Source organism: Caenorhabditis briggsae (genome assembly GCF_000004555.2).
Source record: "Caenorhabditis briggsae complete genome, chrV, whole genome shotgun sequence".
Classification (NCBI taxonomy): domain Eukaryota; kingdom Metazoa; phylum Nematoda; class Chromadorea; order Rhabditida; family Rhabditidae; genus Caenorhabditis; species Caenorhabditis briggsae.
This window is the reverse complement of record NC_013488.2, coordinates 14,015,212-14,039,970: the sequence shown is the minus strand read 5'-3', so window position 1 is coordinate 14,039,970 and position 24,759 is coordinate 14,015,212. Positions and strand designations below refer to the sequence as shown.

Genomic DNA, 24,759 nt, shown 5'->3' with positions numbered 1-24,759 from the left:
TCTTTCAGAATCGGCAAATAGCTGAAAAACTAGAAATTTGAATTTTCAGACAGTTCTATGAATGCAAAGTTACCAATCTAGGTCTGTTTTACATCCTTTAGCATTTTCAAACTGATGGAAACTTGACAGCAGAGCCTCAGATTCCAGAAAATTGCCGGCCGAAAATCATTGACCGGTACTGTACACTTAGATGTTTGTAACTTCTTAACAGCACTGGCGATGATTGACGTCTTTCTTGTAACTCTTATCAATTTCTATGATTTCTCATGTTTCTGATTCGTGTTCGAGAATCAAATGTATTTGCAGAACGAAAGCCAAATTGTTTCAAACAACCATCTATCATTGTCTGGCTTACGTGCTCTTTTTTAAATTCGACTCGAAACATAGTGTTAAAGGATGCCACCCCAAAAGCAAACAAAATGAAAAAAGAACTCACCGGTGAATAGAGTCTCGAGCAGAATATTGAGTGTAAACCAGCTGTACACACCCTCATCGCTTCCCGGCATAACATTAACGGCATCCGGGAAAGCAGCGAAGAATCCACTGTTGAAGATTCGTTCTTCCACTTTTTCCAGAATATCATCCGCCATATCACCAGGAAGAAGACGGAGACCAGCGGTTGCTTTTAATGTGATCGGAGTCTTTTCCCACATGAAATGAGGAACTTCTTTCCGTGCTCTCTGAAGAAGAGGCTCCAATGAGTCAGCGGCTCCGATTGGAGATTTCGCGAATGATGAAAGACCTGGTTTCACCTACAAACTGTTTAATAAAAACTGGGACTAGATTGGTGAATGAATACCTCTTGAAAAATCTCCTTTTCCACTTTGAAAGGCATTCCGTGGGCCGCTGTCGCCGGGTCATGAATGAACTTGTAAAGGTGTAACCGGGTGCCCGTTGATCCCGCATCTATGACTATTGTGAAGAATCGACATGTGTGTTGCTGAAGATCATTTTTCTTTTTCATTTTTCTCTTTCGATGGGTCAAGAAAAAGTGTAAAGCTGTCTCGCTCTTGCACACTGAGTGGGTCAATGACATTTTTCTATCTTCTATTTTTCTTCTATTTTTAGATTTTCAATTATTTTCCTTAGCTTCGTTCACATAAAAAATGTACTCACATTGTTCAGAATTCCGTCTCCATGACACCAGTATTGAGTTTTCGTCATTACGACGGACAAAAGTGAGAAAAAGGAGATGAAAAGGAAGGAGAATAGCATGACGTTGATTGTGAATGTGTGGTGTGAATAACAGAATAACGAGACAAAAAAAAAGAAGAAGAAGCGTTAACCCGACTTCAAGAATCACAGATTATCGATTTAGGGATAGGGGAGGAATGGAATGAAGTTTCGTCTCGAAAGGAGGAGTTCTCTTTTTTCACATTTCACAATTTATCGATGTGACGAGAAAAGAGTTGGTGGTGAAATCGGGAGCAGCGGGAGGGGAAGTCTGTAAAAAAACCGTTTGTCAATCAAATAAACAGCTCGAGAAAAGAGCAAATAAAGAGCGAATGGGGGACAAGTGGAAGGAGATTGACCCCAAAATGACAAAGTGATTGTTTGAAAATGGAGGACGGGAGAATCAATGATAATTTTCTGTCAATGTGAAGTTTGTAGTCTGTAGTGTGTAAAGTTATAAATCCAAAACTGTTTCATGTGACCTTCGTTTTAGCCATTATAAGTGGGAAACATGTGAATAGGAGGTGATTTTTGTGTACCCTTGACACAACTGTGACCGTACTAATGAGTGCAAAAATCAAATGCAAAGAATTTTTTGATTTCAAAGTTCTTACTTATCGAGAAAAAAACAAAGAAACGTCTTCAAAAATAATTCGTTGGAGAAGGAAGAAATGCCGGTCAACTATATACTTTCTAATACAAACGAAACAAAGGGGGTATTCTTCGCGAGAAATTCTTTTTTTTGAGAAGTTGGAGTTTATGACTAAATACTGATAACAATGTCTTGTGGTCTGATATTAAATATTTGTGTTTTTTCATTTAACCTACATTCAGACAGCCCCAGACATGTGAAAGAGGAATAAATAGGTACAAAAAACACTTAACTTCCGTAGACACACTGCGTTTTGTATTTTTAGCATGTCTATACTTTAGTAAATCATGTTTTCAGACTGAAATGTCACTGACAAGCAAATATTTATCAAAGTTTAGTGATTGGAGACAGAGAGCAAGTTCAAAAATGCAGTCGGCTGGGTCTGTGTGGTGTCAAATGTTTATTGCAAGTTATAGCTCAGCGTCTGTTTCATGAGAAAAGGGATAGAGAGAGATAGAAAAATTGGAAGTGCGTCGGATAAAAAATCGAAAAAAAAAGTTGGTTAGGTTGTCCACGAGGAGTACACAGCGTCGAGTAGGAAGTCGCGCTCTATTTGCATGGGATAGAGAGTGGGGACGCAGGAAATCCACCAAGTTTTGGTGCAACACGTCTTCTGGATTCCGAATTCAGAAGATTCTTCGATGATTTTTTACTGGTCTTGATGAAAAAAATATCGAAATCTAACAAGTTTTTTTAAATTAGTAGCAGAAAATCCACTGTATCATTTCAAGCAGAATTTGCAGAAACAGAATTTCTCTTTTTCTGCTGAAAATCCGGTTCGTGATGTGGTGCAAAGGCGATTAGCATGCATTCTAAAACCACTCGTTTAGCTGCATTCTCAGTGTGTAAACACTTCTGATGCCAAACGAAAAAAAAACACAACAGAAGCATCTCGAAACAAGAGAACAGAACCCTTCCGGTCGAGTAGAAGATTCCATTTCAAACTTCAGCGAAAAGATGACATCTTCGAAAAATTCTCTGCATCATGTACGCGCTAGAATCGTCGTCCGGTGCGAAGAGAGTACCGGCCACGAACTGGTTTCTATCTTCATCTTCCTCCTGTCCACTTCGTCCCTCTCTCATTTCTCATTTTCTTCTTCTTTTCTCAACAACAGAGACCGACCACTGCAAGAAAATGAAAAAAAAACACTGAATGGCAGATGCGTGCAAATGCAAAACGAAGGCGAAGAACAAATCAAAACCCAAAATATATTTATGAAGATCAAGGAGAGAAGGAAAGCAGATGAAAAATAGAGAGAAAAATAGAGAGGAGACCAAAGGAAAAAGTAGTATATTTCCAGATATTCAAGATCACATGCATTTTAATAAAGATATTCTTATTTCTTAGCAAATGACCAGTTTGAAAATTATATATTGTTAGGCGAACGGGGGGAGATGGATGATTTATCGGGAAGAAAGATAAATGGTAGAGTAAAATGTACAATTCATGAAACATTATATTTGTTGCGCGATTTGGATAACGTCGGTTCAGAGTCAGTTTTCCTGTCGAGGGAAGTGTCGAAGCTTGGAAGCTTTACGATGTCGTCGCATCCTCCTTCGACGCTTTTCGGCTCCCGGCTGAGGCCGAAGTTCTTGGAAGAGGAGGAGGAACCGTCCCGTCCGCTGACGACCCGTCGCTCCTGGAAGTTATAATTTTGTGATTTCGTATGGGAAGATGGGCATGCACTCATACAAGGAAGACTGACTATGAACCTGGACTACATTTCATGATTTCAAAATTACCTTAAACACTCTAATACACCGAAGGCCCTTTGAGCTCAATTATCTCGGTTCCTATGTGAGATATCGAGAATCTGTCAACTGATAAAATTCTTATCATAATATCCCCAACATTTTAACAGTTGACACATTTTTGATATCTTGCGTAGGAGTCAAAAAAAGCTCAAACTTGACAGTAGGAAGGGGGACTTCTATTAAGGTTTAACGGTAGTAGAAATTTTATACTAATCAATGTGATATTAAGCAATTTTTTAGTTTTCTGATTTTCAAGTTGTAACTATTTTTTGACACTTTCACTTAAATTTAGTTGAAACGGACCAAAAACGGATTAAAAGCGGACCAACTGATGATTTCGTTTTCAGGTAGTTTACAATCCTGTCGATACGATTTTAGGCTTTTAAAAAGTTTATTTAAAATTTTCTAGACTAACAACAAAACAAAATAAAAATAGAGATGATTGAGCTCAAAGTGCAAGTATAGGATGGCCTTCTTTTAGAGAGGGAGGTAAGTTCGAATGACACAATAATTGCAAGCTGACTCATGCAAATGTATAGAAGCTTCACAACACCAATCAGCGGAAAGCACACACCTGCTTACCTGCGCCTCTGGCAAGGCGTGGAAGATCGGTTCGGTGGCCCGATGGACGAATCGCTTTCTCATGTTTTGAAGCAAATCATTGGCACTTCCTTTCTTGTCAACCTTACGCCCGTCTTCTGGCAACTTGGCCAGCTTATCAGTTGATGAACTCGATGAGGTACTGTCACGACCATTCAGAGTGTCCGATGACTCTACCTGGAAGACCAGAATTCCGAGTAGCTAGTTAGGATATTATTGAGTTCATAAATGAAATCAGAGCTGTAGAAACCCACTTTCTTGAGAGTCTTGATGAAATCGGTGACACTGATTTGCTCATCTAAGTTATCGCAGTTGTTGATGTACTGCCCAAAGTTTCCGTTCATTCTGAAAACAAAAAAAGGAAAATCACGATATGGGTGACAACGTTGTAAGATACGTGGGCGGAAGAGCAGGTGAAAAAAGTCATCACAGAATCGATGACGATGTCATTGATCAGAAAATGAAAAAGAGTCCAAAAGAAGGTGGAAAAAGTACAAAGATTCAATGGAAAACGAAAATTTCCCATAAGCTCTCTAAAAACAATTTTCAGTTGACGCAAATCCCACGAGAAAGAGTGTGTGAATAAAGTGATGTAGGCGTTGATGGGTAAATGACAGTTAAATGTTAAAATCTAATGATTACCCCCCACCAGTTGATTTAGGGGGCCATTGTTGGTTCTTAGGTAATCTCAAACTTCTAGTCTTCCCGTGGGGGAAAATAGTTGGGATGGGTGGGGGGAAAATATTGGATTCTACCGCTTTAGCTTCGCATCAAAAGGAAACACTAGAAAAAAGTTTTTTACTACAAAAATAGAATCATTCATCAGTTGACACATTTTAAAATTTAAATCATTCATCAGTTGACACATTTTAGGTATCGGTTAGAGAAATCGAGATAGTTGAGCTTAAAAATGACGGTTTGGATGGGCTTATATTAGAGCATACAGTATTTATGCTGGATTTGTGGAACCGTATTTTTACTACGGTCATTTCGTATAACTTATTAAAACAAACTTTAAAAATTCCGAGCTGGATCCGTTTTTTATTTGAACTTCCTTTTCCTAACTGTATCCTACCAACAAACTTCATTCTAAACGAAATCAAACCATGGACTCTGTGTTTTTATCTAAAAACTTACTCTATGCTAGTGACAAAACAAAAAGAACACTGATTCTATTTACTGATTCCGGATCTTTCTTCAAAAAAGTTAATTTTTCAGCTGATTTTTCGTTGTCACAATCAGATAAAAATTTTAAAGAGCTTTTTCAAAGAGGTTTGTGAGCTTCGATCCAGTAAATTCAAGGTCGACAGATATAAACAACTGGTTACGTCAAGACTAACTAATTCAGCGATCAAATCAAATAATATTCAGAATAAGAGTAATTGTAGAAGACATACTAGTATGAAAAGTATTCGCGAAGCGACTAACTGTAAAAGAAAAAAGTTAATTCCAGCTGTTTGAAGCGCCGGAGGCGCAAAAAATATAATTTAATCAAAAACTCACAACTTTCCGAAGGAATGTCTAAATTTGAACTGATTGACTCATACTCCTCCGAAATCGAATGTACTAATTCAAAAAGCAATCAGAAGTTTCCCTACACTACAAAGGCTACAACCAATCGTTTCCTGGAACTCTCCGCCCCACACATACTCATATTCAAATCACATCAAAAAGGCGGCTCAAAACCAATCAAAGATAACCATTCTAGAATAATGCGAAAATGGAGAAGAGAGTGTGAAACCAAACCGAAGAGGTAGGAAGAAGAATGAAGGAGGTGTGGAGAAAGGGAGAGTGAGTGAAATGAGATCCCGAAACACGAATAAGGCAAAAGAGATTGATGAAGCCACGCCCTCGTTGCCCAGGGAGAATGAGAAGACGGAGCAGAAGGCGAAAATCAGAAGCTAACGGAGAGTCGACTAGTGGAGTTGGAGAAAGTCAGGAAAAAAACGAGACGGAGTCTGGAATAAGAACGTTGAGAATAAATTTTAGTGACTCTTTTTCAGAGCAAAAATTTAAAGATAAAGTAGTCGGAAAATGTATGACCCAGACGAAACTTTTTCATTCTGTCTGCTATACCATTTGGGAAAAATTAGCTTTCTCGACAAATTCCAAGAAAAACACTTGATTTAATGTCTTTTTCTGAACTTATTTGGCACTGCTTTCTTGTTGAAGTTTCTCAATTTCATTTTCTGATTTCTGAAATGGACCAATTTTATATCCTTTCTATGAATCATAACTTTTCTCATAACTGAACATTTCCAGATATAGAAGTGATGAATCACCCCCAAAAACATATTACAGTACCTGTCAAAAAGATATACAAAAACTTTTTTCAGAGGATTTTTACCCGTTTTGACCATTTTCAGAAGTCTGGAGCTCAGGTCTCAAGTTTCCAATCACTTTGAAAAAAAAGTGAAGCAGACCTAGATTGAAAACTTTTCATTCACAGAACTTTTGAAATTTCCTAGTTTTTCAGATATTTTACGACTTCTGAAGGAAACTTCTTTTGGTCTATTTTTGTACTGTAAACTTGAAAAAACAGGTGTCTTCCAGAGCTCGGCGAATAGCTTTGCGAATTCAAAAATTTCAATTTAAGTCTGTTTTATACCTAACAAAGTTTTCAAAGAGTTCGGAAACTTGACAGCAGAGCTCCAGACTCCTGAAAATGCCAAAAACCAACTGAAAGACATTATTGACCGGTACTGTAGCTGAACGCTGTAGAAGGACAGGTAACTGACAAAAAAGCTAGTTGGCACTGACAGGGGCACTGACAAAAAAGCTAGTTGGCAGCCGAAGAAGGACCTACGAACTGTCGACGGACCATCGACGGACCATCGGAACCCCTTGGAAACCCTATCGATAAAGGGAATCCGTAGAATCTTTTTATTAGAAGTCTTTATGAGAAAATGTGTTTGGCGGTCCCAATAACATAACAATATTTTGGTCCATTTTGAAAAGGTTTCTCAAAGTTCTGGTGCTCGGAGCGAAAAGTATATGAACTGGCTCATATCCAAAAACTAATCAAACCGACTCATGTTTTCAGAAAATGTTTGTTGCTAAACAATCTAATTACATAAAATTCAAAATTAAGGTCAACACTTCCAGCAAGAACGGGTTCTTGTGTAAAGGTTGTCAAAAAACTCAAATCTAAGAATTTCAAAATTCAAAAAATGTAAATCTGTCAACTTTTATTCTTCAACTGCAATTAGTTCATAAATCACATAGCGAGTTCGTTCCTCCTTGCTCCCAATCATACGGATGTTCTGGTTGTGGATTCCGGCGCATGGCACGACGGAGAATCTGGAAAAGAAAAATTTGTCGTCATATATGATATGATATGTATATCTAAAGATTAAAAATACAAAAAAATATTTGTGGCTCGTATAGTGGCAATGACGCAAATAGGATACAATATTTAGCCTTATGACACACACCGAAATGAATTCCATAGTTGGGAGGGAAAGGAAACTTACGTTGTAAATATTTGCATAATCTGGAGGAGAGAAATACGTGTAAGAATCGATGAGATTCATAACTTCTCGAAGTTCCTCCATTGGACATGCACCTTTCAAAAACTGTGCAATCCCCGGTTGCTGACGACTCTGCTGTTTGACTCGAGCCACTGTTGCTCCATCCGGAAGACCTTTCCATGGAAGTTGTCCAGTTATCATTTCAACCAAAACGTAAAGTGTCGACTCTAAATCATCCTTTCGGTTCAGCTCCATGAGTTGGTGGCAGTTCAGAGACGCATATCTCACTGTTCCACGAAACTCCACATGTTCACGAGGCTTTCGCATTTGATTCTGAAGACGTCAAGAATTTTTGATCATTCGAAATTTGGCTCACTTTGGAGTCAACATATTTCCTCGAAATCCCAAAGCTTAGAAGATACATCTTCCCGAGTTCACCCCGATCTTTTCTGCCGAAACAAATGTTTGAGGGTTTCAGATCTCGATGGATGAATCCACAGTTGTGAAGATCTTCGAGCGCTTCAATGATTTGAATTCCGACGCTTAGAGCGCAGTTAACAGATATTACACCAGATTGGGAAGTTTTGATGTAGTCCTGTAAACGACCTTTAAAATTTTCAGTAATCCACTAACCACAAGAAAGACTTCAGTAATCCACTAACCACAAGAGCCCTTCCAACCATATGCATAACGATATAGTGAATGTTTTGAAACTTTCCAATATCCTCAATATCACAAAAGTGACGAGAACTCCTTTTGGATATTTTCTGCAAAACAAACGCCTCCACTTTCAGCATCTGAAATTTCCATTTCATCTCTGATCTCCCCGTCTCTCTAATTCCAGGGTTTCACCTGCAATGGGCTCTGTGCATTTTCACACTTCAAGGCAAACTGTTTGTGATTCGACATGTTGCTGGATCCGTTGCACGCATAAATATAACTGAAATCTCCTTGTGCGATTTTCTTGTCGATTGTCCATTTGTACACCTGACCAAGAAATTTTAGTTTGAACAGATCTTCGAAATCAGGTTGAGAGATATTTACCTGAGTACCTGGAGATAAGTTGGAAACGTCGAGAGTTTTATCCATATTAATTTGCCTCTCGCTTCTTGTTAGAAAACTTTGATTGAGAAATGAGTAAATAAATGAAAAAGTGAATGAGATTTGGATATTGGGGATTTGAGAAAAAGGAAAAGAAGAAAATGAGAGGAACACGTTTCAAATTTTCGAAAGAAAGGAATGCAAAAATATTACGAATGCTATTACCATAAAACCTGTAATAGAAGGGCCCTCAGATTGTCAAGTTTGAGCAAATTTATCTTGACTCCTATGCCAGATATGGAAAATATTTTAACTGATAACATCTTTTTGACATTATGATAAACAGTTCATAAGTTGAAAACTCTTTCATATCGTTGATAGGAACCGAGATACACTGGCTCAAAGTTAGGGAATACTTGTAAGGTATGCTGGTATGCAATAAACCATTATTTTCCGACTCGTTTGGAGGTTTTCAACCCAACAGTTGTAGAAGGTAATCGAGAAAAAAGATCCAACATTTTTCAGGTTACGGTAGTTTTCGTTACTGGAACCTTTGGACACACTCACGAGTTTTCCTTTCCCCAGCTTTGATTTTTGTACAAGCATAATATGTGAAACATTTCCCTGAAATTGTTCCAGGACATAAACTCATGTAATATAAGAAACGCTCTCATGATGTAAATCAGTTCCCACAGCCAGCAAAAGTTTCCAACATATTTTTCGGAATGTTTACTTTTCACATACTTGTAACGGGCCGGGCTTTTTCCCGAATTTCGGAGGCCCGGCCCGGCGGGCCTGTCATTCCACAAGTTTTGAAAATTTCAAAAAACACATAAGGAGGGACCCTTATGTGATTTTTTCGAGTTTTTTTGATATTTTTTGAACAAACAGACAAACAATCCAAAAACACAAAAAATAATGGAGAAAATTGTATTGAGAGCTCAAAATTACAAAATTTTTGCTACCGGGCCTTCCGGGCCGGGCCCGGGCTTTGGCGGGCCGGCCCGGAATTTTACAAGTATGACTTTTCACTGACTTCTTTACCCGAATTTCATTTTATTTTTTATTTTCAGACAACCAGGATCATTGAAAATTCTTACAAGTTAACTCCTTTGATTCAGACTTCACATAATATGTTTGTCTATATTTTTATCATTATGAACTGACCGGCCTTTCAGTTCAAGGTCGCTTCACAGTTTTGCAATTTTTTTCCTTTTTCATAAACACTTTGTAGATATGCAAAAGATTTATTGATGTTGTTTACAAAAAAAATCAGTTCGTTTGTGGTCCAAATCCAGCTTCTCTCTTTCCGTAGTGTCCAGCATAAGCAGATCCATATCCATATCCACCGTAGTATCCATTGTATGCTCCATATCCTCCGTAATAAGATGGATAATAAGAAGAGGCGTATCCGTATCCGTAGTATTGAGCACTAGCCTCTTGAACGATGGAGCACATGACAAGGGCCAAAACACAGAGAAGGCTGCAAATTAAGTTTCTGATTTACTAGACGATTTTAGAAATTTGAAACTCACAATTTGGCGTTCATTTTCAGAGTGGAAATTGTTAGAAGAATGAGTAGATTCTTGTTCCACCCTACCGAAAAGTTCCATTTTATACTGCCGCTGTTCTATTTGCTCTGGGTTTTTTGGTTCTTTGCACACTGAATTCCGCCGCTAAATATGTCGAAAAGTAGAACTGGTATACTTTGGATAATCAAATCTAAAGGAATGGTTATTTTCATCTCTTGAAGTACATCAAACATCACTCGGGACCATCAGAAGACACAAGAAAATATTTTTCCATTAGGTTTTCGAGAAGATCATCTCTTCTTCTCATTCGCCATCATTATCAGCATTTGCAGCTGCGACTTATTGAGAGAACCAGCAAAACAAGTTCTTTTCTCACCCGTACACACAAAACGATACACTCTTCTGCATCACGTCTTCGACACCAAGACCATCATACCCATGTTCAGAGACGCACTTTTGTTCATGCTTTTCGCCCTCATCAACAATATTTTATTGTTCTCCCTTTTTTGGAATTTTTTTCAAGTCCTGTTTATTTCAGAAGATGAAGGTTGTCCCTTTAGATGACAGTTTTGAATCCTCCCCTCGGCTCACCTCACGTCTTCTCGGAACTTCTATAGTCTCTTCGCTCGCCGGTGGATTCCATTTCGGTTATTTGATCTCTGCTGTCAATCCACTATCCGATATACTTGAGCAGTTTATAGTAGACAAAATTCGAATGTAGGTTTTGTAGTTTTGAACATTGGTTTACCGTATTTCTATAATAGAAGCCCACTCAAGTTTAAGCTCAATTATCTCGATTCCTGTGGAAGATATAAAAAATGTGCCAACTAATCAAATTTTTTTGAAATTGAGATAAACAATTTATTAGTTGACAACTTTTTTTTATGTCTTTGACAGGAATGGAGATAATTAAGCTTCAACTTGACAGTGTAGTACACATTGTTTCAATATCTTTATTTTTTGTAATAAAAATCCGCTTGGGATCAGTGTGTCCCGAGAATTATGTCAAGAAAAACATCAGGAGAATGTTTGAATCACCTCAAACCTCGGTAATTAAAATCTAAAAGAATCAGTAGAAAAAACTTTTCTACTACAAAAGTTAAGCTTACGACAACCTTTAATTTTGAGTGCAATTATCTCGTTTCCTGCAAAAGATATTCAAAATGTGTCAACTGATAAATTGTTCATCATAATACCACCAACATTTTTACAGTTGACACATTTTTGATATCTTTCCCAAGAACCGAGATAATTGAACTCAAAGTTTGATTGGGCATCTATTAGAGAAGATAAAGTATTTTCAAAAATATTTTATTGAACACAAAACAACATTTCTCTGATTTCAGACGTTATTCCTTCATTCTCTCATCTTCTCAACTTTCCATTTTATGGTCTTCATTGGCAGGATGTCTTTTCATTGGAGCCATGGTTGGATCTTATCTTTCGGTCCACCTCCTTTCCAGAATCGGACCAAGGAAAACTCTTCTCACAGCTGCAACTATTTTACTATTTTCTACACCGGTATTTGGTTTTGCCTATTCTCTGAACCTCGTAGAACTCTTACCGATTTCAAGAATACTGTCAGGAATCGGATTGGCAATTGGGATATCGGCCCAAGGGGTTTTTATCACAGAAATTAGTCCAGGTAATCATTTATTTACAGAAATTCAACCATTATATCTAGAACCTTAACTTTTAAGTATTTCTAGCCAAATACCGCGGTATGACGAATTCTTTGAGTGGTCTCATTGGAAATATTGCGTTCGTGCTAGCCGCCTCACTTGGAACTCCCTATTTGTTAGGTACCGTATCCTTATGGAAATATATGTTCTTTATTGAAACAATCCCCTGCATTGCTCATGTCATCTTGAATATTTCGATGTTCCACGACAGTCCCAAATATCTGTTATCGATTGGAAAAAGTATCGAAGCTGAACGATCGCTATATACGTATTATGGAAAATCGTGTCAAGTGAAGATGGTTCTGGAAGATCTGAGAAGTGAAACTGCAACGGAAAACAAGACTCTTCGAGAAGTTCTCAAAGATAAAGCTGCTTCTCGTGCATTATCCCTTTCTGTCGCTATTAACTTCTCTGTGGCTTTTAGGTAACATATTTTCTTACAATTAGGTTTTTACTTCTCGAAATTTTATTTTCAGTGGCATTGCGGCAATATCATTTTTCGGAACATTTCTACTCCAAAATGTTGGTTTCTCTCCGGAAGGATCTGCCGTGGCAAACAGTTTATGTAGCTCCTCCTCTATTCTTTCAGCCCTTCTAGCCGCTATTGCAATTGATAAAGTAACTTCAAAACTGTGATGCCCAAACTTCATTTTTCAAAGTTTAGATTGGCCGTCGCCCTCTTTTGATTTCATCTCTTCTAATTCTGGCTCTCATCAATATTCTTATGATGTCACTAGTCTTTCTGTATGATTCTACCAAGGATCCATTGCTGGCGTGGCCATTCTTAGGACTTTTTGTGCTTTTCACTTTTGTATTCAGCATTGGAATCGGTCCAGCCGCAGTTTTTATTGGAGCAGAATTGGCAACACCCGGGACGATTTCAAAAATGCAAAGTTACAGTACTTCTGTTCAGTATGTTCAGATGATTACTCTCATTTTCCCGAATTTTCATTTTCAGATTTATTGGATCGTTTATTTCTCCAGTGATTTATTTGTCACTGGTTGAAACAGTTGGAGGACTTGCATTCTTACTTTTCATAGTTCCTCTGGCAGTTACGGCTACCTACATTTTCATGTGAGTTCTTATTTTTTTTTATTTATTGGACCATTTGAATACTCTAATTCAGGTATCTCCCTGAAACAAAAGGAAAAACCCCGGTGGAAATCCATGATCTTCTACGCAAATGAAACTACGGTTCTATTTATTAAAAACCCACAAACGCTTTAGATATAAGAGCCTGTGATTTTCAAAAAAAAATATTTTTTCATCTCTTGTTGTTGAAATCACAAAGTTTTTGTACCCTATCCACTTTATTTGTTTCATGCAATATGCGGTTAGAAAAATGGACAAATAGTACAAATTTTCAGCTCGGGCTTTTTCACTGCAAACTTAAAGATTGTAAAATAAGATAACGTCAAAAAACAAATGATTCGGTTTATTTAAAAATATGACCTGATTATTGGGGGAAAAATAAACGTGGGATGAAAAAGTACAGAAAATTGAGATATGAAATGCTGGACTTTTGAGGGAGAAGAGAATGTGGAAATCATTTTTCTAATGAAAGTACAGAAAATCCTCGATGAAAATTCTGGACTTTTTAAAAAAGAAATAAACGTGAGAAAAAACGTGACACTGAAAATTTTTCGGGATGGGGTACATGAGTGTGAATAGTTTCTGGACTTCAAAAAATGAGTTGGATTGTTCGCCAAGTGTCTACAAATCTCAAGGAATTTCGCTCTTCGTGCATTGGTTAGTTGCCCAATCTGCCGGTTCAGTTTATCAATTTTCTTCATTATTATAGAGGAGAATGAGCTTCGACCTGAGTGAAAAAAACGAAAACAGGAAACCAGAAATTTCTTTAATAATAAAGAAATTGATAAACTGAACTGGCAGATTGGGCAACTAAACAATGCACGAAGAGCGAAATTCCTTGAGATTTGTAGACACTTTTGGCGAACAATCCAACTCATTTTTTGAAGTCCAGAAACTATTCACACTCATGTACCCCATCCCGAAAAATGTTCAGTGTCACCTTTTTTCTCACGTTTATTTCTTTTTTAAAAAGGCCAGAATTTTCATCGAGGATTTTCTGTACTTTCATTAGAAAAATGATTTCCACGTTCTCTTCTCCCTCAAAAGTCCAGAATTTCATATCTCAATTTTCTGTACTTTTTCATCCCACGTTTATTTTTCCCCCAATAATCAGGTCATATTTTTAAATAAATACCGTGCCTTTTTTTACCGTGTCTTATTTTTTAAAGTTTGCTTTATAAATACACAATTTGTAAAACGTTGAACGGGCTACTGAGATTTCGTACTTTTTGTACAGCTTTACACGAAAAACAGCTCCAACAACTGAAAATTGCGTCGAATACTCGAAATTGGTTAATTTTTACTGTTTCTTAACAGTTGTTCAATAATTTAAAGAAATCTCGTATAATAGGAACGCTTTTTCAACGATTTTGTCTATAATCGGGTTGAAATTTTAATTTTTGAAAATCATAGTCTCTTATATGATTGTTTTTTCTAGTCTTTCTACCGGTTCCATTTTTTATAGTCGTTCAATAAATTATACATATACAGACATACAATTTTCACATGAAATCAATTTTTCAAAAAGGTCTATTTCGCTTGAATCTGAATATGGAATTTGACAGATGGCACACTTTCAATTGTAGGAGTTACGACAGCCTGAAAAATACGAAATTTCGCATTGAAATATTTCAGAAATCTTACTCTGATATTGAGTCCAGCAAGTGCTCCACGAAGAAGACCACATGGAAACGCTAGAAAGTAGCCGCTCTCCTTGACGTACTGATCTCCTTCTGGGAAAGTTCGCAATGTTGTAAAGCGACCATCTTGAACTACATAGACGCCCTAAAAATTATGTCTGATGGTGATAAAGAAAGTGGAAATAATACCTGATGATTTGTTCGTAGATTATCAACTTGCTTGCCGAAGACTGACGACCAGAAATCTTTGCAAATGAATTTTACAACCTAAGTGATTCGTTTTTTTTTTAGATTTAAGAAAAATTCAAATACAACATACCTCTAGTTCTGTTACTAATTTCGGAGCTTCCTTCGAGACTTTTTCTACCAACTGTCTCCCAACTCGATATCCAATCGTTTCAAGCTTTGTTTCTGCATTTGCCTGTATTTCAATTGGTATTATGGTTGTTATGATAAAGCACAAAACTCACATGGAGAAACGCTTTTTGCACTAGACCATCGTATTTATCGATATCAGCTGGACCACTCAGGTTTTCAATGATCTGTAAACGAATCTCTAACAGAGGATGTATTTATAGAATGGAAAAAATTATGTACCGTTCCAAACTGATCCTTCGCTTCGCATCTATCTTTTTCACCTTCCAAAGCTGTTCGGATAATTTCCGAATGCAAAATGTCGAACGGGAACGCCATCAATAAATCAAGAAAATTTCTCTGAAAAATACTTTTTTCGAGGACGCAAACACCATGACGCGCTGCCACAGCTGAGGCAATTTAAGTTACGACATATTATATTTAACATGAGGAAGTCCTCCTCATGTTTTGGAACATGAGGAAGTCCTCCTCATAGGAGGACTTCCTCATGTTAAATATAACACGGTGGGGGCACACCTCGCATAAGTATATCAGAGAGATCTGTCAATTCTTTCGAAATATTTTTCTTCAGATCATGCCACCAAAAATAGACAAAGAGCCAATTAAATAGTACTCTCATCACTTGGATCCAGTGAGTCTTTAGACGCGGCAAGAATCTAGAAAAAAAATCAGAAATTTCAGAGCATGAAGTGGTTATCAAGGCCAGAAGAAAAATGCGAAGGGAAGTATTATGTCGAAAAAGTAAAATTGCTGGTCAACTGGTTCCGATTTAACACGAATATTTACGATCGAGAGTATTATGATATTTTGTGGATATGTACAAAGAAAAGAAGTATATGGATAAGAGAACTAAGTCGTTCAAAACAAAGCAGATGCCATATCCAATGTAAATGAAAAAGTAAACAATGAAGTCTGAAATGTGCTTTTTTTGCAGCCCGGAACGATCTGAAGCGTTCTGGAAGCACTTGAGATTCGAGCAACAAAAGAATCCGTTCCAAATTGAAGACTATGTTTTTGATGAGAAGGATACGGTTTACAGTATTCACAAGACCCCAAACGGAATGTCCTCTGAAATTCCTGATCCTCAAAACCGAGACATCAAATTAGTGCTTAAAATGCATTACAAATGTAAATTCAATCTATACTTTAGTAGAGAAGATCCGACGAGGGATGAAGAAGCAAACAGAAGTTGTAAATTTTTGAAGGTTCGTGTATTTACTCTAAACAAAACAATTATTTCGAAAAGATTTCAGAATGTTATGACACAAAAAGTTCGTTGTGCACCGTATGTGGCTAATGAAATCGGATTGTGAGTCTGATTAACTGAGACTTTAAAGAAAAATAACTCCGAATTTTTACCGGAAATCGGGGATGTTCGCAACATAATTCTAAAAATTTCGACCAGACTACAGTACGTCAAAGGCGCACGCAAAAAGTTTGCTTGCGGGTTTCGAATGGAATTACTTTCTAGTTCACGCTCTCCCACAGAACAATTCCAAACTGCAAATTAATTTTTGAAACTACAGAAAAAATTTGGCGCGATCACAATTGCAGGTTTAAAACAAAGTTTCAGAATTTTTTATCTGATTTTGTGGAGTTCCTAGATGATTTAAATGATTCTTTAAAAAATAATTAGTAGTTATAGATTCATCTATGGTCCTTTTCCGGAAGAAAAAATGTCAAAAATGGTCATTTTTGAAAGTTTTTTACAGAAAAAAATCTATCTCCTCTTTCAGTTTTTGACATTCCTAGGAGTTCTATAGCTCAAAAAACCGCAATTATTTTCTCTACATTTTCTATGGATGAATTTTTAATTCGTCTGATAAACCTTTTTTTATAATTCAAAAACAACGCAGAAATGCGATTTGTGCAATTTCATGAGGTTTTTGAATTATAAAAAAAGTTTTATCAGACGAATTAAAAATTCATCTACAGAAAATGTAAAGAAAATAATTGCGGTTTTTTTGAGCTATAGAACTCCTAGAAATGTCAAAAACTGAAAGAGGAGATAGATTTTTTCTGTAAAAAACTTTCAAAAATGACCATTTTTGACATTTTTTCTTCCGGAAAAGGACCATACATGAATCTATAACCACTAATTATTTTTTAAAGAATCATTTGAATCATCTTGGAACTCCACAAAATCAGATAAAAATTCTGAAATTATGGTTTTAGACCTGCAATTGTGATCGCGCCAAACTTTTTCTGTAGATCAAAAATAAATTTGCAGTTCGGAATTGTTTTGTGGGAGAGCGTGCAGTTTTTTTGCTTTTTCGAAATCTTTTTGTCAATTTTTTTCGGAATTTTCGAGCATCCCTGTCCGCAAATTATTTGAAAATCGGTGGTAGCATATTTAAAGAAACCTGATGAATTTTTTGAGCTGCGTCCTGCAGCGAAAACACCGTCTTACTAGTTTGGAAAAAAAAATCTTTTTTTTTTCGTTTTTCTAGGAATTTCAATTCCCCGATTCGAACAAGCCGTTTTTTCAGCCAACTTGCCAAAAATTTCATCTACGATGGAAACTCCATTCTCCGAGTTCCAGAATCTTTTCACGACCCTGATCGATTTGAACATTCTCTGGAAATCGCGCCACGCATTGAATCTTGGTTCGGAATCTATATCGCTGTTAAAGAACTTTTCGACGGAGACCCGGTTCTCAATTTTGCCAGTGAGAATTAAAAATTTTAAGGCTGAAAATATTAAAACATTAATTTCAGTTATTGACAAATTGTTCTACAACGCTCCACAAATGTCTCTCCTCGACTACCTGCTTCTGATTGTGGATCCGCAATCTCATATGGACGAAGTTCGAAGAAACCATAAAGAACAGTTGAATTCGGGAAATTTGACAATTAAGCCAGCTATGTTTCAAAGCATTGATCAATTGCTTGCGAATTTAAAGTTAAAAGCAGCATCGGTATGGAATCCTAAAAGGTATGAACTACTATTTGAAGAATGAGACGTTAATCAAAATTATTTCAGGTCAGAGTTTGCTGAACGTCATCTGACATTTATCAGATTGAGCAAGTATAATTCCCACGAAGAAATGATTCCAGTTCCAAGAGGAAGAGACAGAAATGCCCCAATTGACAGAGTTCCATTGTTTCAAATTTATGAGAAGAACCGTAAATACATCGAGTTTCCTCGCTTACCATTGGTGGTGTGTAAGAGCGGTAATAACGAGTATTCGGTCCCCATGGAGTTTCTAGAAGTGTACGAAAAACCACAACGCTACAAAAATCGAATCGACTTTGCGATGCAAGACAAATTTGTGAATGCAGCGACACGCGATCCTCATATGTATAAGAAGGAAGCGCTTGAGATGTTGAAAGATCTCGATTTTTCATCTGGATCGCTGAACTTTGTTGAACGGTTTGGATTCAGTACCGATCTGAAAATGATAGAGTGTGTTGGAAAAGTGCTGAAGGAACCATCACTCGTCAACAAAGATAATCAAAAGATCAGTATGACACCTGTGGTTAGAGGATTCCAAGAGAAAGCGTTGAACGTGGTTCCAGAAAAAGAACTCTGTTGTGCCATTTTTGTTCTTCGCGAGGACAAAGAGACAGAGCCATGTTTAGAAGAAGAAGATGTGAGGAGGTTCTACAAGACGCTCATCGATGGTTGTGAATTCAGATCTATTCGAATCGGAAAACATCAAAATAGTCAAGTTCGTTCCTTGTTGCAAGATCCTGAAAGTGGGAAGTATGGGGTGAGTTGGTTTATCTCGAGTTAGTTACTGATATCCATTATTTTTCAGTTCTACCCGAACGTGCAGCTCACTGCGGGCGTACGCAACTTTAGAGCTTGTGCTAACGATGCGAAAGCAATGTTTGAGAGACTTGCTGACAAGAATAACAAGATTCTACTGTTCATCGTCTTTTCGAAACGTCGTTGGAATTTCTATGGTTTCGTGAAACAGTTCTGCGATGTTGAACTTGGTGTAGCCAGTCAACATGTTACTGCCCACGTCGCGAAAAGAGCTCTACAGGATATGTCTTCTCATAAACCTTCTAAACGAATTTTCTATCAAATCGCTTTAAAGATCAATGGAAAACTAGGAGGTGTGAATCAAGAACTCGATTGGTCAGAAAATGCAGAGATGACAGTTGAAGAAAAAGAAAAGAGGAAGAATATGCCACTCCGAATGTATGTTGGGATTGATGTCACTCATCCGACGAATGGAAGTGGAATCGACTACTCGATAGCTGCTATTGTGGCAAGTATGAATCCAGGAGGAACCGTTTATCGTAATATGATTGTAACTCAAGAAGAGAATCGTCCAGGTGAACGTCCGGTAGCTCATGGAAGGGAGAGAACTGATATCTTGGAAGGGAAATTCGTGAAGCTTTTGAGAATCTTTGCAGAGGTATTAATCTTCATTTTATCAACAGGCAACAATAGTTTTGTTTCTATTTGTTTTACAGAACAACGAAAACCGTATTCCCTCACATATTGTTGTTTATCGAGACGGTGTGAGCGACTCAGAAATGCTGCGTGTCAGTCATGATGAATTAAGGTCATTGAAAGCGGAAGTTGAACGATTCCTGAAGGAGCGAGGCAAGAATGAGCAAATTCCGGAGTACACCTTCATCGTTCTACAAAAGAGACACAAAACTCGGCTTTTCCGCAAGATTGAAAATGAGCGGCCGAAAGATGAGGAAGCAGCGAAACGATGGGACGAAGAGCTGAAGGCTAGCCAAAACACGGGTTTTGTGAATCCTACTTCTGGGACAACTGTAGATAGAACTATAGTTTCCAAGTATAAGTTCGACTTCTTCCTTTCGTCTCATCACGGTGCGCTTGGAACATCGCGACCTGGTTATTACACAGTTATGCATGACGACAAGAAAATGACAAAGGATGAATTATATGTGAGTTCGGAGAGAAAAATAGTTTTCACCGAACTATTTCAGAAAATGACCTACGAATTGTCATTCCTCTCGGCTAGATGCCGTAAACCAATTTCTCTACCAACACCGGTTCACTACGCTCATCTCTCTTGTGAGAAGGCGAAGGAGCTATATCGCTGTTTCAAGAATGACGGTTTTGCACACTTTCCACGACAAGCGAGAAGGGAAGATATCGAACAATACCTGCAAACCAATATCCAGTATCCTGGGATGTCCTTTGCCTAGAACCATCTTCAGTTGTAATTAAAATTAACTCATGTGCTATACTTGTGTGTGTTTATACTTGTGTGTGATATATTTTCTTTTCTGGTTGTTCTGGTTTTTCTGATTATCTATTTTGTTTCTTTTCTGATTGTAGTTTAGTTTTTGTATTATATGTTGCCTTTTATTTGCGCTTAATAAATAGTTTCTCTTCAATTTTTGCCACTTTTAACTCAACTTGTAACTTCGAAAAAATTTATTTCACTTATCAGTGATAAGTTATCACTACCGGAGACCCAAAAAGGAAACTTCGTGGCAGGTGATCTCCCGATTCCTTAACCAACTGGGTCAACGAATGACGTCTTTGATTGGCACCCATTCAGGAAAATTTCACTGCGATGAAGCGTTTGCTTGCTTCATGCTGAAGCAGCTGAAGCAGTTTAAGGATCACTCCATTGTGAGGTATAACGACTTCAGATTGATAGCCTCCTGAAAATCATCTCGCTTTCCAGAACTCGTGATCCAGCTCAGCTCGAAAAGTGTGACATCGTTGTAGACGTCGGTGGTATCTTCGATCATTCCAAACAACGGTACGACCATCATCAGAGGGGATTCACTGAGACCATGCGAACTTTGGAGAAGCTCAATTTTGATACCAAATTGAGCTCTGCTGGACTTGTCTATGCTCATTATGGCAAGGACGTTATCAACCAGGTATAGTATCCCACAGCCGAAGCATTTTATAAGCAATAAATTTCTCAGATCCTCGGTGGAAATGTCCCCCCAACTATGGTGGATCTCTTCTACCATCGACTCTATGAGCAGTTCGTCGAATCGATCGATGCAATCGACAACGGAATCTCCCAATACGACGGTGTTCCTCGCTATCACTCGCCAGGAAATCTCTCTTCGCGTACCGGACAATTCAATGCTCACTGGAACGAACCGGGTAACAACGACGACGAGCGATTCCAGCAAGCGATGGAATTCATCGGAGGAGAATTCGAGCGATCTGTGAAGTATCTGGCGAACGTGTGGTGGCCGGCAAGAGAGATTATCGAAGCTGCTGTTGATGAAAGATTCGAGAATGATCCATCCGGAAGGATAATTCTGATTGAGAACGGTGGATGTCCATGGAAAGAGCATTTCTTTGATATTGAAGCCGAGAAAAATATCGCTGACGACAAGATCACTTACATCTTGTTCTCTGGTATGCTTCTTCTTTCCAAACTTTCAAAACAAATATTTCAAAATTTTCCAGATTCTACAAACTCTTCGTGGCGCGTCCAAGCAATTCCAATCGACAAAATGTCTTCATTCGAAAACCGTATGCCTCTTCCAGCCGCCTGGCGTGGTCTTCGCGACGATGACCTCAGTAAGGAAAGCGGAATCCCCGGCGGCGTCTTCGTCCATATTTCCGGCTTCATCGGAGGAAATCTGACTCGTGAAGGGGCGCTGGCCATGGCACGCAAGGCTCTCGAAATCGGGGAAGAGAATCCGGCTGCTAAGAAGCAAAAGTTGGATAATTAAGCTGTTGAAGTACTTTTTATTTATGTCCTGAAGCTTTTTTGTTGTTGTTCTTGACTGTCCTGAAAATATATTTTCCGGGTTCAGTGACTTTTTGATCTTTCTTTGTCCCCTCAATAAAGTACCCCTTCTTCTAGTCACGTTGTCTTTCTCGTTTTCTTTCCGTCTCACTGTGTGCCTATGAATCCCCAATCACGTGCGTCCAAATGGTTACACCACTCGTATTTGCTATTAAGCATCTGTCTATTTTTTATAGGACCTTCCGAAATTTCTAGATGAATATTGAACCATCGACTAGTTCTGGAAGCTCATGGAAGTACATTGGAATCACTGCTGCCACTGGTGCAGCTGTGGGTGTTTTTCTGCACTTTGCCAGAAAGGATGATAGAACTATTGTCGAAATCGAGCGCCTTCAAATGATGGTTGATGTTCTAGGGTACATTTAAAAAATTGACTCGATTGCATTTACGATTAATTTGTTTCAGAGCGAAAATCGAAGATTTAGAAACCGTAATAAAGAATCTAACTGAGGATTTGAAGCAGAAAGGTGGAATGAGAACGTCTAATAGTGGAGGAGCACTTAAATCTGTCTCCTTTAGATTAGGTACTTTGCTGGTACATAAAAATCGGAGCTGGTCCCACAACGACAACTACAGTAACCCAAGAATGAAAAAAAAAGAAAAAAATATTTTTAGGTTACTGTAGTTGTCGTGGTGGGACCTTCACAGCTCCAATTTTCGTACCAGAGTAATACAAATCTTTGTGAATAGGAAAAAAGTTTCAGAAGCGGCGAGAGCTCAACCCATCACCTACAAACGAGAGATGGCAAGAACCAGAAGTTGGACTTCGATTACTTCAGATTCAGAATATGGAGATGCTGAGGAAGATTGGTATGGAACTTCAAAAGTAGACCAGAGATCATCTCAGAGCTCATGGAATAGATAAGATAGATGATCCGTAGCAAAGAGCAGATAAGATAAAAAATCCCTATATAAATTGACGTCAGATCTCCCAGTCATCCTTTTCTCTCTGATCATCTGCTCTCGTGAGCCCCAATTCTTCCCCTTTATTACACTTCTTGACATCTTGTTGAATAGAAAAAGTGTCTGCATCGTCAGTCATGATTTCTAGAAACATGAACTTCCTCGTCCTATTCTCTGTTACTCTTTTGTCCCCGGTTTGCTATGCCAGGTAAGTGTTCCTTGGGTGGATTTTCAAAAGATTCAAATCTAGATAAAATTTGTATCTCTTCTCGACCAAAGAATTCAAAAAATGTTGCAGGTATACCGACGATCGTTCCTACGGAGACTCCAAACCGGTCAACGGTCTCTCGGTGAGTCGCGCCATTCGCGCTTTTTTGTTTTTTGTAGTCTTTTTCGTATTTTAGTGATACCCTTAACTGTTCAGAATCTCAATTTTTCTATTTTTCCTGTCTTTTGTTTTATCAGCGAAAAATTATTTTCAACTATTGTCGGATTAAAAAAAGTGACACCTGAAAATCTCGGAGACGTCGCTCGTGTCGATTTACGAGGGGGCGGAGCGAAAACGGATACTGTAGATAACAAATTTATTCATGTGAATTTAGTGGGATTTTCTGAACAAAATTTTGATTTCTTGATATAAAAATGATCGCGAGCATCTCTAGAAACTATTTTTAAGCAAAAAACTAAAATTAAACACGAAAGTAGCTCGAACGAGCCGAAATTCTGAAATATTACGTTTTGCCGCACTTTTTCGTAGATCAAAAAAAGCAAAAGTTTTCAAATTCTCAGGTGTCACTTTTTTTAATTCGACAATAAACCGTTTCAATTCGTGCCGGGACCCATGTTAATTTTCACAGTGCGCGCCTTCAAACTACTGCCATATGGAGGGAAATTTTCAAAAAAAAACACCGGATTTGTTTTCAACAACAGGCTGAAAACTAATTGTTTCAAAATCAGTTTCCTAGTTTCGCCTGGTGCCTCTTGTTTGCGTGTAGCCTAGAAAGAACATCTCCAACTATCTGTTGTCTCTAACACGCACTACTCTCTCGTTGTCTTCGCGCCACCAGTTGTCCATGAATCAACAAAAACTGATGTTCTCGCGCCATCTTTTCTCTTTTCCTGCGATACGAAATTCATACGACATTTTTTCGCTGACCACGAGCCTATGTGATAAACTATCTTGAAACTCAAATCACATTTTTCAGACCGCCAATCAATCATCAACAATGTCGTTCGACGAACTTGACGCTCTTTTTGGAACCGACCGTGTTCAAGAGGGTTATGATGCTCTGAAGAAGGTGAGTCAATATTCTTGCGAAATTATATTGTTTTGTACAAAGAACATTTTCAGCGCTACGACGCCGGAGAGAACTCCATTGATGTGCTCTGGCGCTTGGCCAAGTTCTGCAACGAGATTGGAAATCGTGTTGAGAAGAACAAGAGAAAGGATATCATCATCGAGGGAAAGAAGTACGCTATCGAAGCATGGAACACCGATTCGAACAACTTCTTGGCTGCTCGATGGGCTGCTTTGATGTCCGGAAAGGTCACCGAGTACCTCGGAACAAAGGAAAAGATTGAGGAAGGAAAGCATTGCAAGGTAAATATTCAGCGTCATTTGAAAAAAAAAAGAGAAATAGAAGGTTATTAATTTTATTAAATTCAATTATTAATTTCAGGAATATCTCGACCGCGCCATTTCCATTCAACCAAGGGAAGACGCTCTTCTCCACCTCCGTGGACGTTGGGCCCTTTCCGTCGCCAACCTCTCCTGGTTCGAGCGCAAGGCTGCTGCTCTCCTCTACTCCGAGCCACCAACTGCTACTGTCGACGAAGCCATCGCTGACTTCCAGGCTGCTCATGCCATCAACCCAGACTGGATTGAGAACACCGTCTACCTTGGAAAGGCTCTCTATGAAAAGGGAGACAAGTCTGCTGCCAAGCCATATTTCGACCAGGCTTTGAAACTGACCGCCACCAATGACAACGAGAAGGAACTTCTCGCTGAAGCCAAGACTCTCTGCTCCAAATGCTAAATGTTCTCCCAGTTACGGGTTCTATTGTATTTATGTAATATCCTGATTCTTTCTTCTCGTTTTTCACTTTTCCTTTTTATACAGCT

General features: G+C 38.2%; 10 protein-coding genes across 10 annotated transcripts in view; 4 read left to right on the top strand and 6 right to left on the bottom strand.

Annotated features, from left to right (window-relative positions):
• The window catches only part of CBG19432, a gene marked incomplete at both ends in the record, with an annotated part of 6,295 nt that extends 5,131 nt beyond the window's left edge, over positions 1-1,164 (bottom strand). The window contains 3 exons of the mRNA XM_002637630.1: positions 437-752; positions 800-940; positions 1,117-1,164. Coding sequence (XP_002637676.1) covers positions 437-752; positions 800-940; positions 1,117-1,164 — 505 coding nt within the window. The remainder of the gene's footprint in view (positions 1-436; positions 753-799; positions 941-1,116) is intronic.
• A 2,106-nt stretch (positions 1,165-3,270) lies between these two features.
• CBG19431 lies at positions 3,271-4,524 on the bottom strand (the record flags this gene model as incomplete). Its single annotated transcript, XM_002637629.1, has 3 exons — positions 3,271-3,465; positions 4,163-4,357; positions 4,435-4,524. 3 exons carry the CDS (start codon positions 4,522-4,524, stop codon positions 3,271-3,273), a joined length of 480 nt encoding a protein of 159 aa, XP_002637675.1.
• A 1,782-nt stretch (positions 4,525-6,306) lies between these two features.
• On the bottom strand, positions 6,307-6,474 carry CBG27210 (the record flags this gene model as incomplete). The annotated part of the gene is made up of 1 exon (XM_045238060.1): positions 6,307-6,474. One exon carries the CDS (start codon positions 6,472-6,474, stop codon positions 6,307-6,309), a length of 168 nt encoding a protein of 55 aa, XP_045100232.1.
• A 916-nt stretch (positions 6,475-7,390) lies between these two features.
• On the bottom strand, positions 7,391-8,739 carry CBG19430 (the record flags this gene model as incomplete). Its single annotated transcript, XM_045238059.1, has 6 exons — positions 7,391-7,480; positions 7,654-7,983; positions 8,027-8,245; positions 8,313-8,447; positions 8,503-8,637; positions 8,695-8,739. The coding sequence occupies 6 exons, from the start codon at positions 8,737-8,739 to the stop codon at positions 7,391-7,393; spliced, it is 954 nt and encodes a 317-aa protein (XP_045096778.1).
• A 1,224-nt stretch (positions 8,740-9,963) lies between these two features.
• Positions 9,964-10,240, bottom strand: CBG19429 (the record flags this gene model as incomplete). The annotated part of the gene is made up of 2 exons (XM_002637627.1): positions 9,964-10,174; positions 10,227-10,240. 2 exons carry the CDS (start codon positions 10,238-10,240, stop codon positions 9,964-9,966), a joined length of 225 nt encoding a protein of 74 aa, XP_002637673.1.
• A 524-nt stretch (positions 10,241-10,764) lies between these two features.
• On the top strand, positions 10,765-13,093 carry CBG19428 (the record flags this gene model as incomplete). Its single annotated transcript, XM_002637626.2, has 7 exons — positions 10,765-10,940; positions 11,570-11,868; positions 11,933-12,329; positions 12,382-12,523; positions 12,570-12,817; positions 12,864-12,980; positions 13,033-13,093. 7 exons carry the CDS (start codon positions 10,765-10,767, stop codon positions 13,091-13,093), a joined length of 1,440 nt encoding a protein of 479 aa, XP_002637672.2.
• A 1,435-nt stretch (positions 13,094-14,528) lies between these two features.
• On the bottom strand, positions 14,529-15,331 carry CBG19427 (the record flags this gene model as incomplete). Its single annotated transcript, XM_002637625.1, has 6 exons — positions 14,529-14,597; positions 14,643-14,783; positions 14,828-14,905; positions 14,958-15,059; positions 15,109-15,180; positions 15,236-15,331. The coding sequence occupies 6 exons, from the start codon at positions 15,329-15,331 to the stop codon at positions 14,529-14,531; spliced, it is 558 nt and encodes a 185-aa protein (XP_002637671.1).
• Positions 15,332-15,828: 497 nt separating this feature from the next.
• Cbr-rde-1 lies at positions 15,829-20,151 on the top strand (the record flags this gene model as incomplete). Its single annotated transcript, XM_045238058.1, has 7 exons — positions 15,829-15,899; positions 15,948-16,322; positions 17,464-17,681; positions 17,731-17,947; positions 17,996-18,725; positions 18,774-19,382; positions 19,408-20,151. 7 exons carry the CDS (start codon positions 15,829-15,831, stop codon positions 20,149-20,151), a joined length of 2,964 nt encoding a protein of 987 aa, XP_045096777.1.
• A 331-nt stretch (positions 20,152-20,482) lies between these two features.
• CBG19425 lies at positions 20,483-21,657 on the top strand (the record flags this gene model as incomplete). The annotated part of the gene is made up of 4 exons (XM_002637623.1): positions 20,483-20,589; positions 20,640-20,841; positions 20,890-21,337; positions 21,389-21,657. 4 exons carry the CDS (start codon positions 20,483-20,485, stop codon positions 21,655-21,657), a joined length of 1,026 nt encoding a protein of 341 aa, XP_002637669.1.
• A 272-nt stretch (positions 21,658-21,929) lies between these two features.
• Cbr-rmd-2 lies at positions 21,930-24,673 on the top strand (the record flags this gene model as incomplete). The annotated part of the gene is made up of 6 exons (XM_002637622.1): positions 21,930-22,090; positions 22,401-22,544; positions 22,936-22,987; positions 23,843-23,935; positions 23,989-24,237; positions 24,317-24,673. The coding sequence occupies 6 exons, from the start codon at positions 21,930-21,932 to the stop codon at positions 24,671-24,673; spliced, it is 1,056 nt and encodes a 351-aa protein (XP_002637668.1).
• Positions 24,674-24,759: the final 86 nt, after the last annotated feature.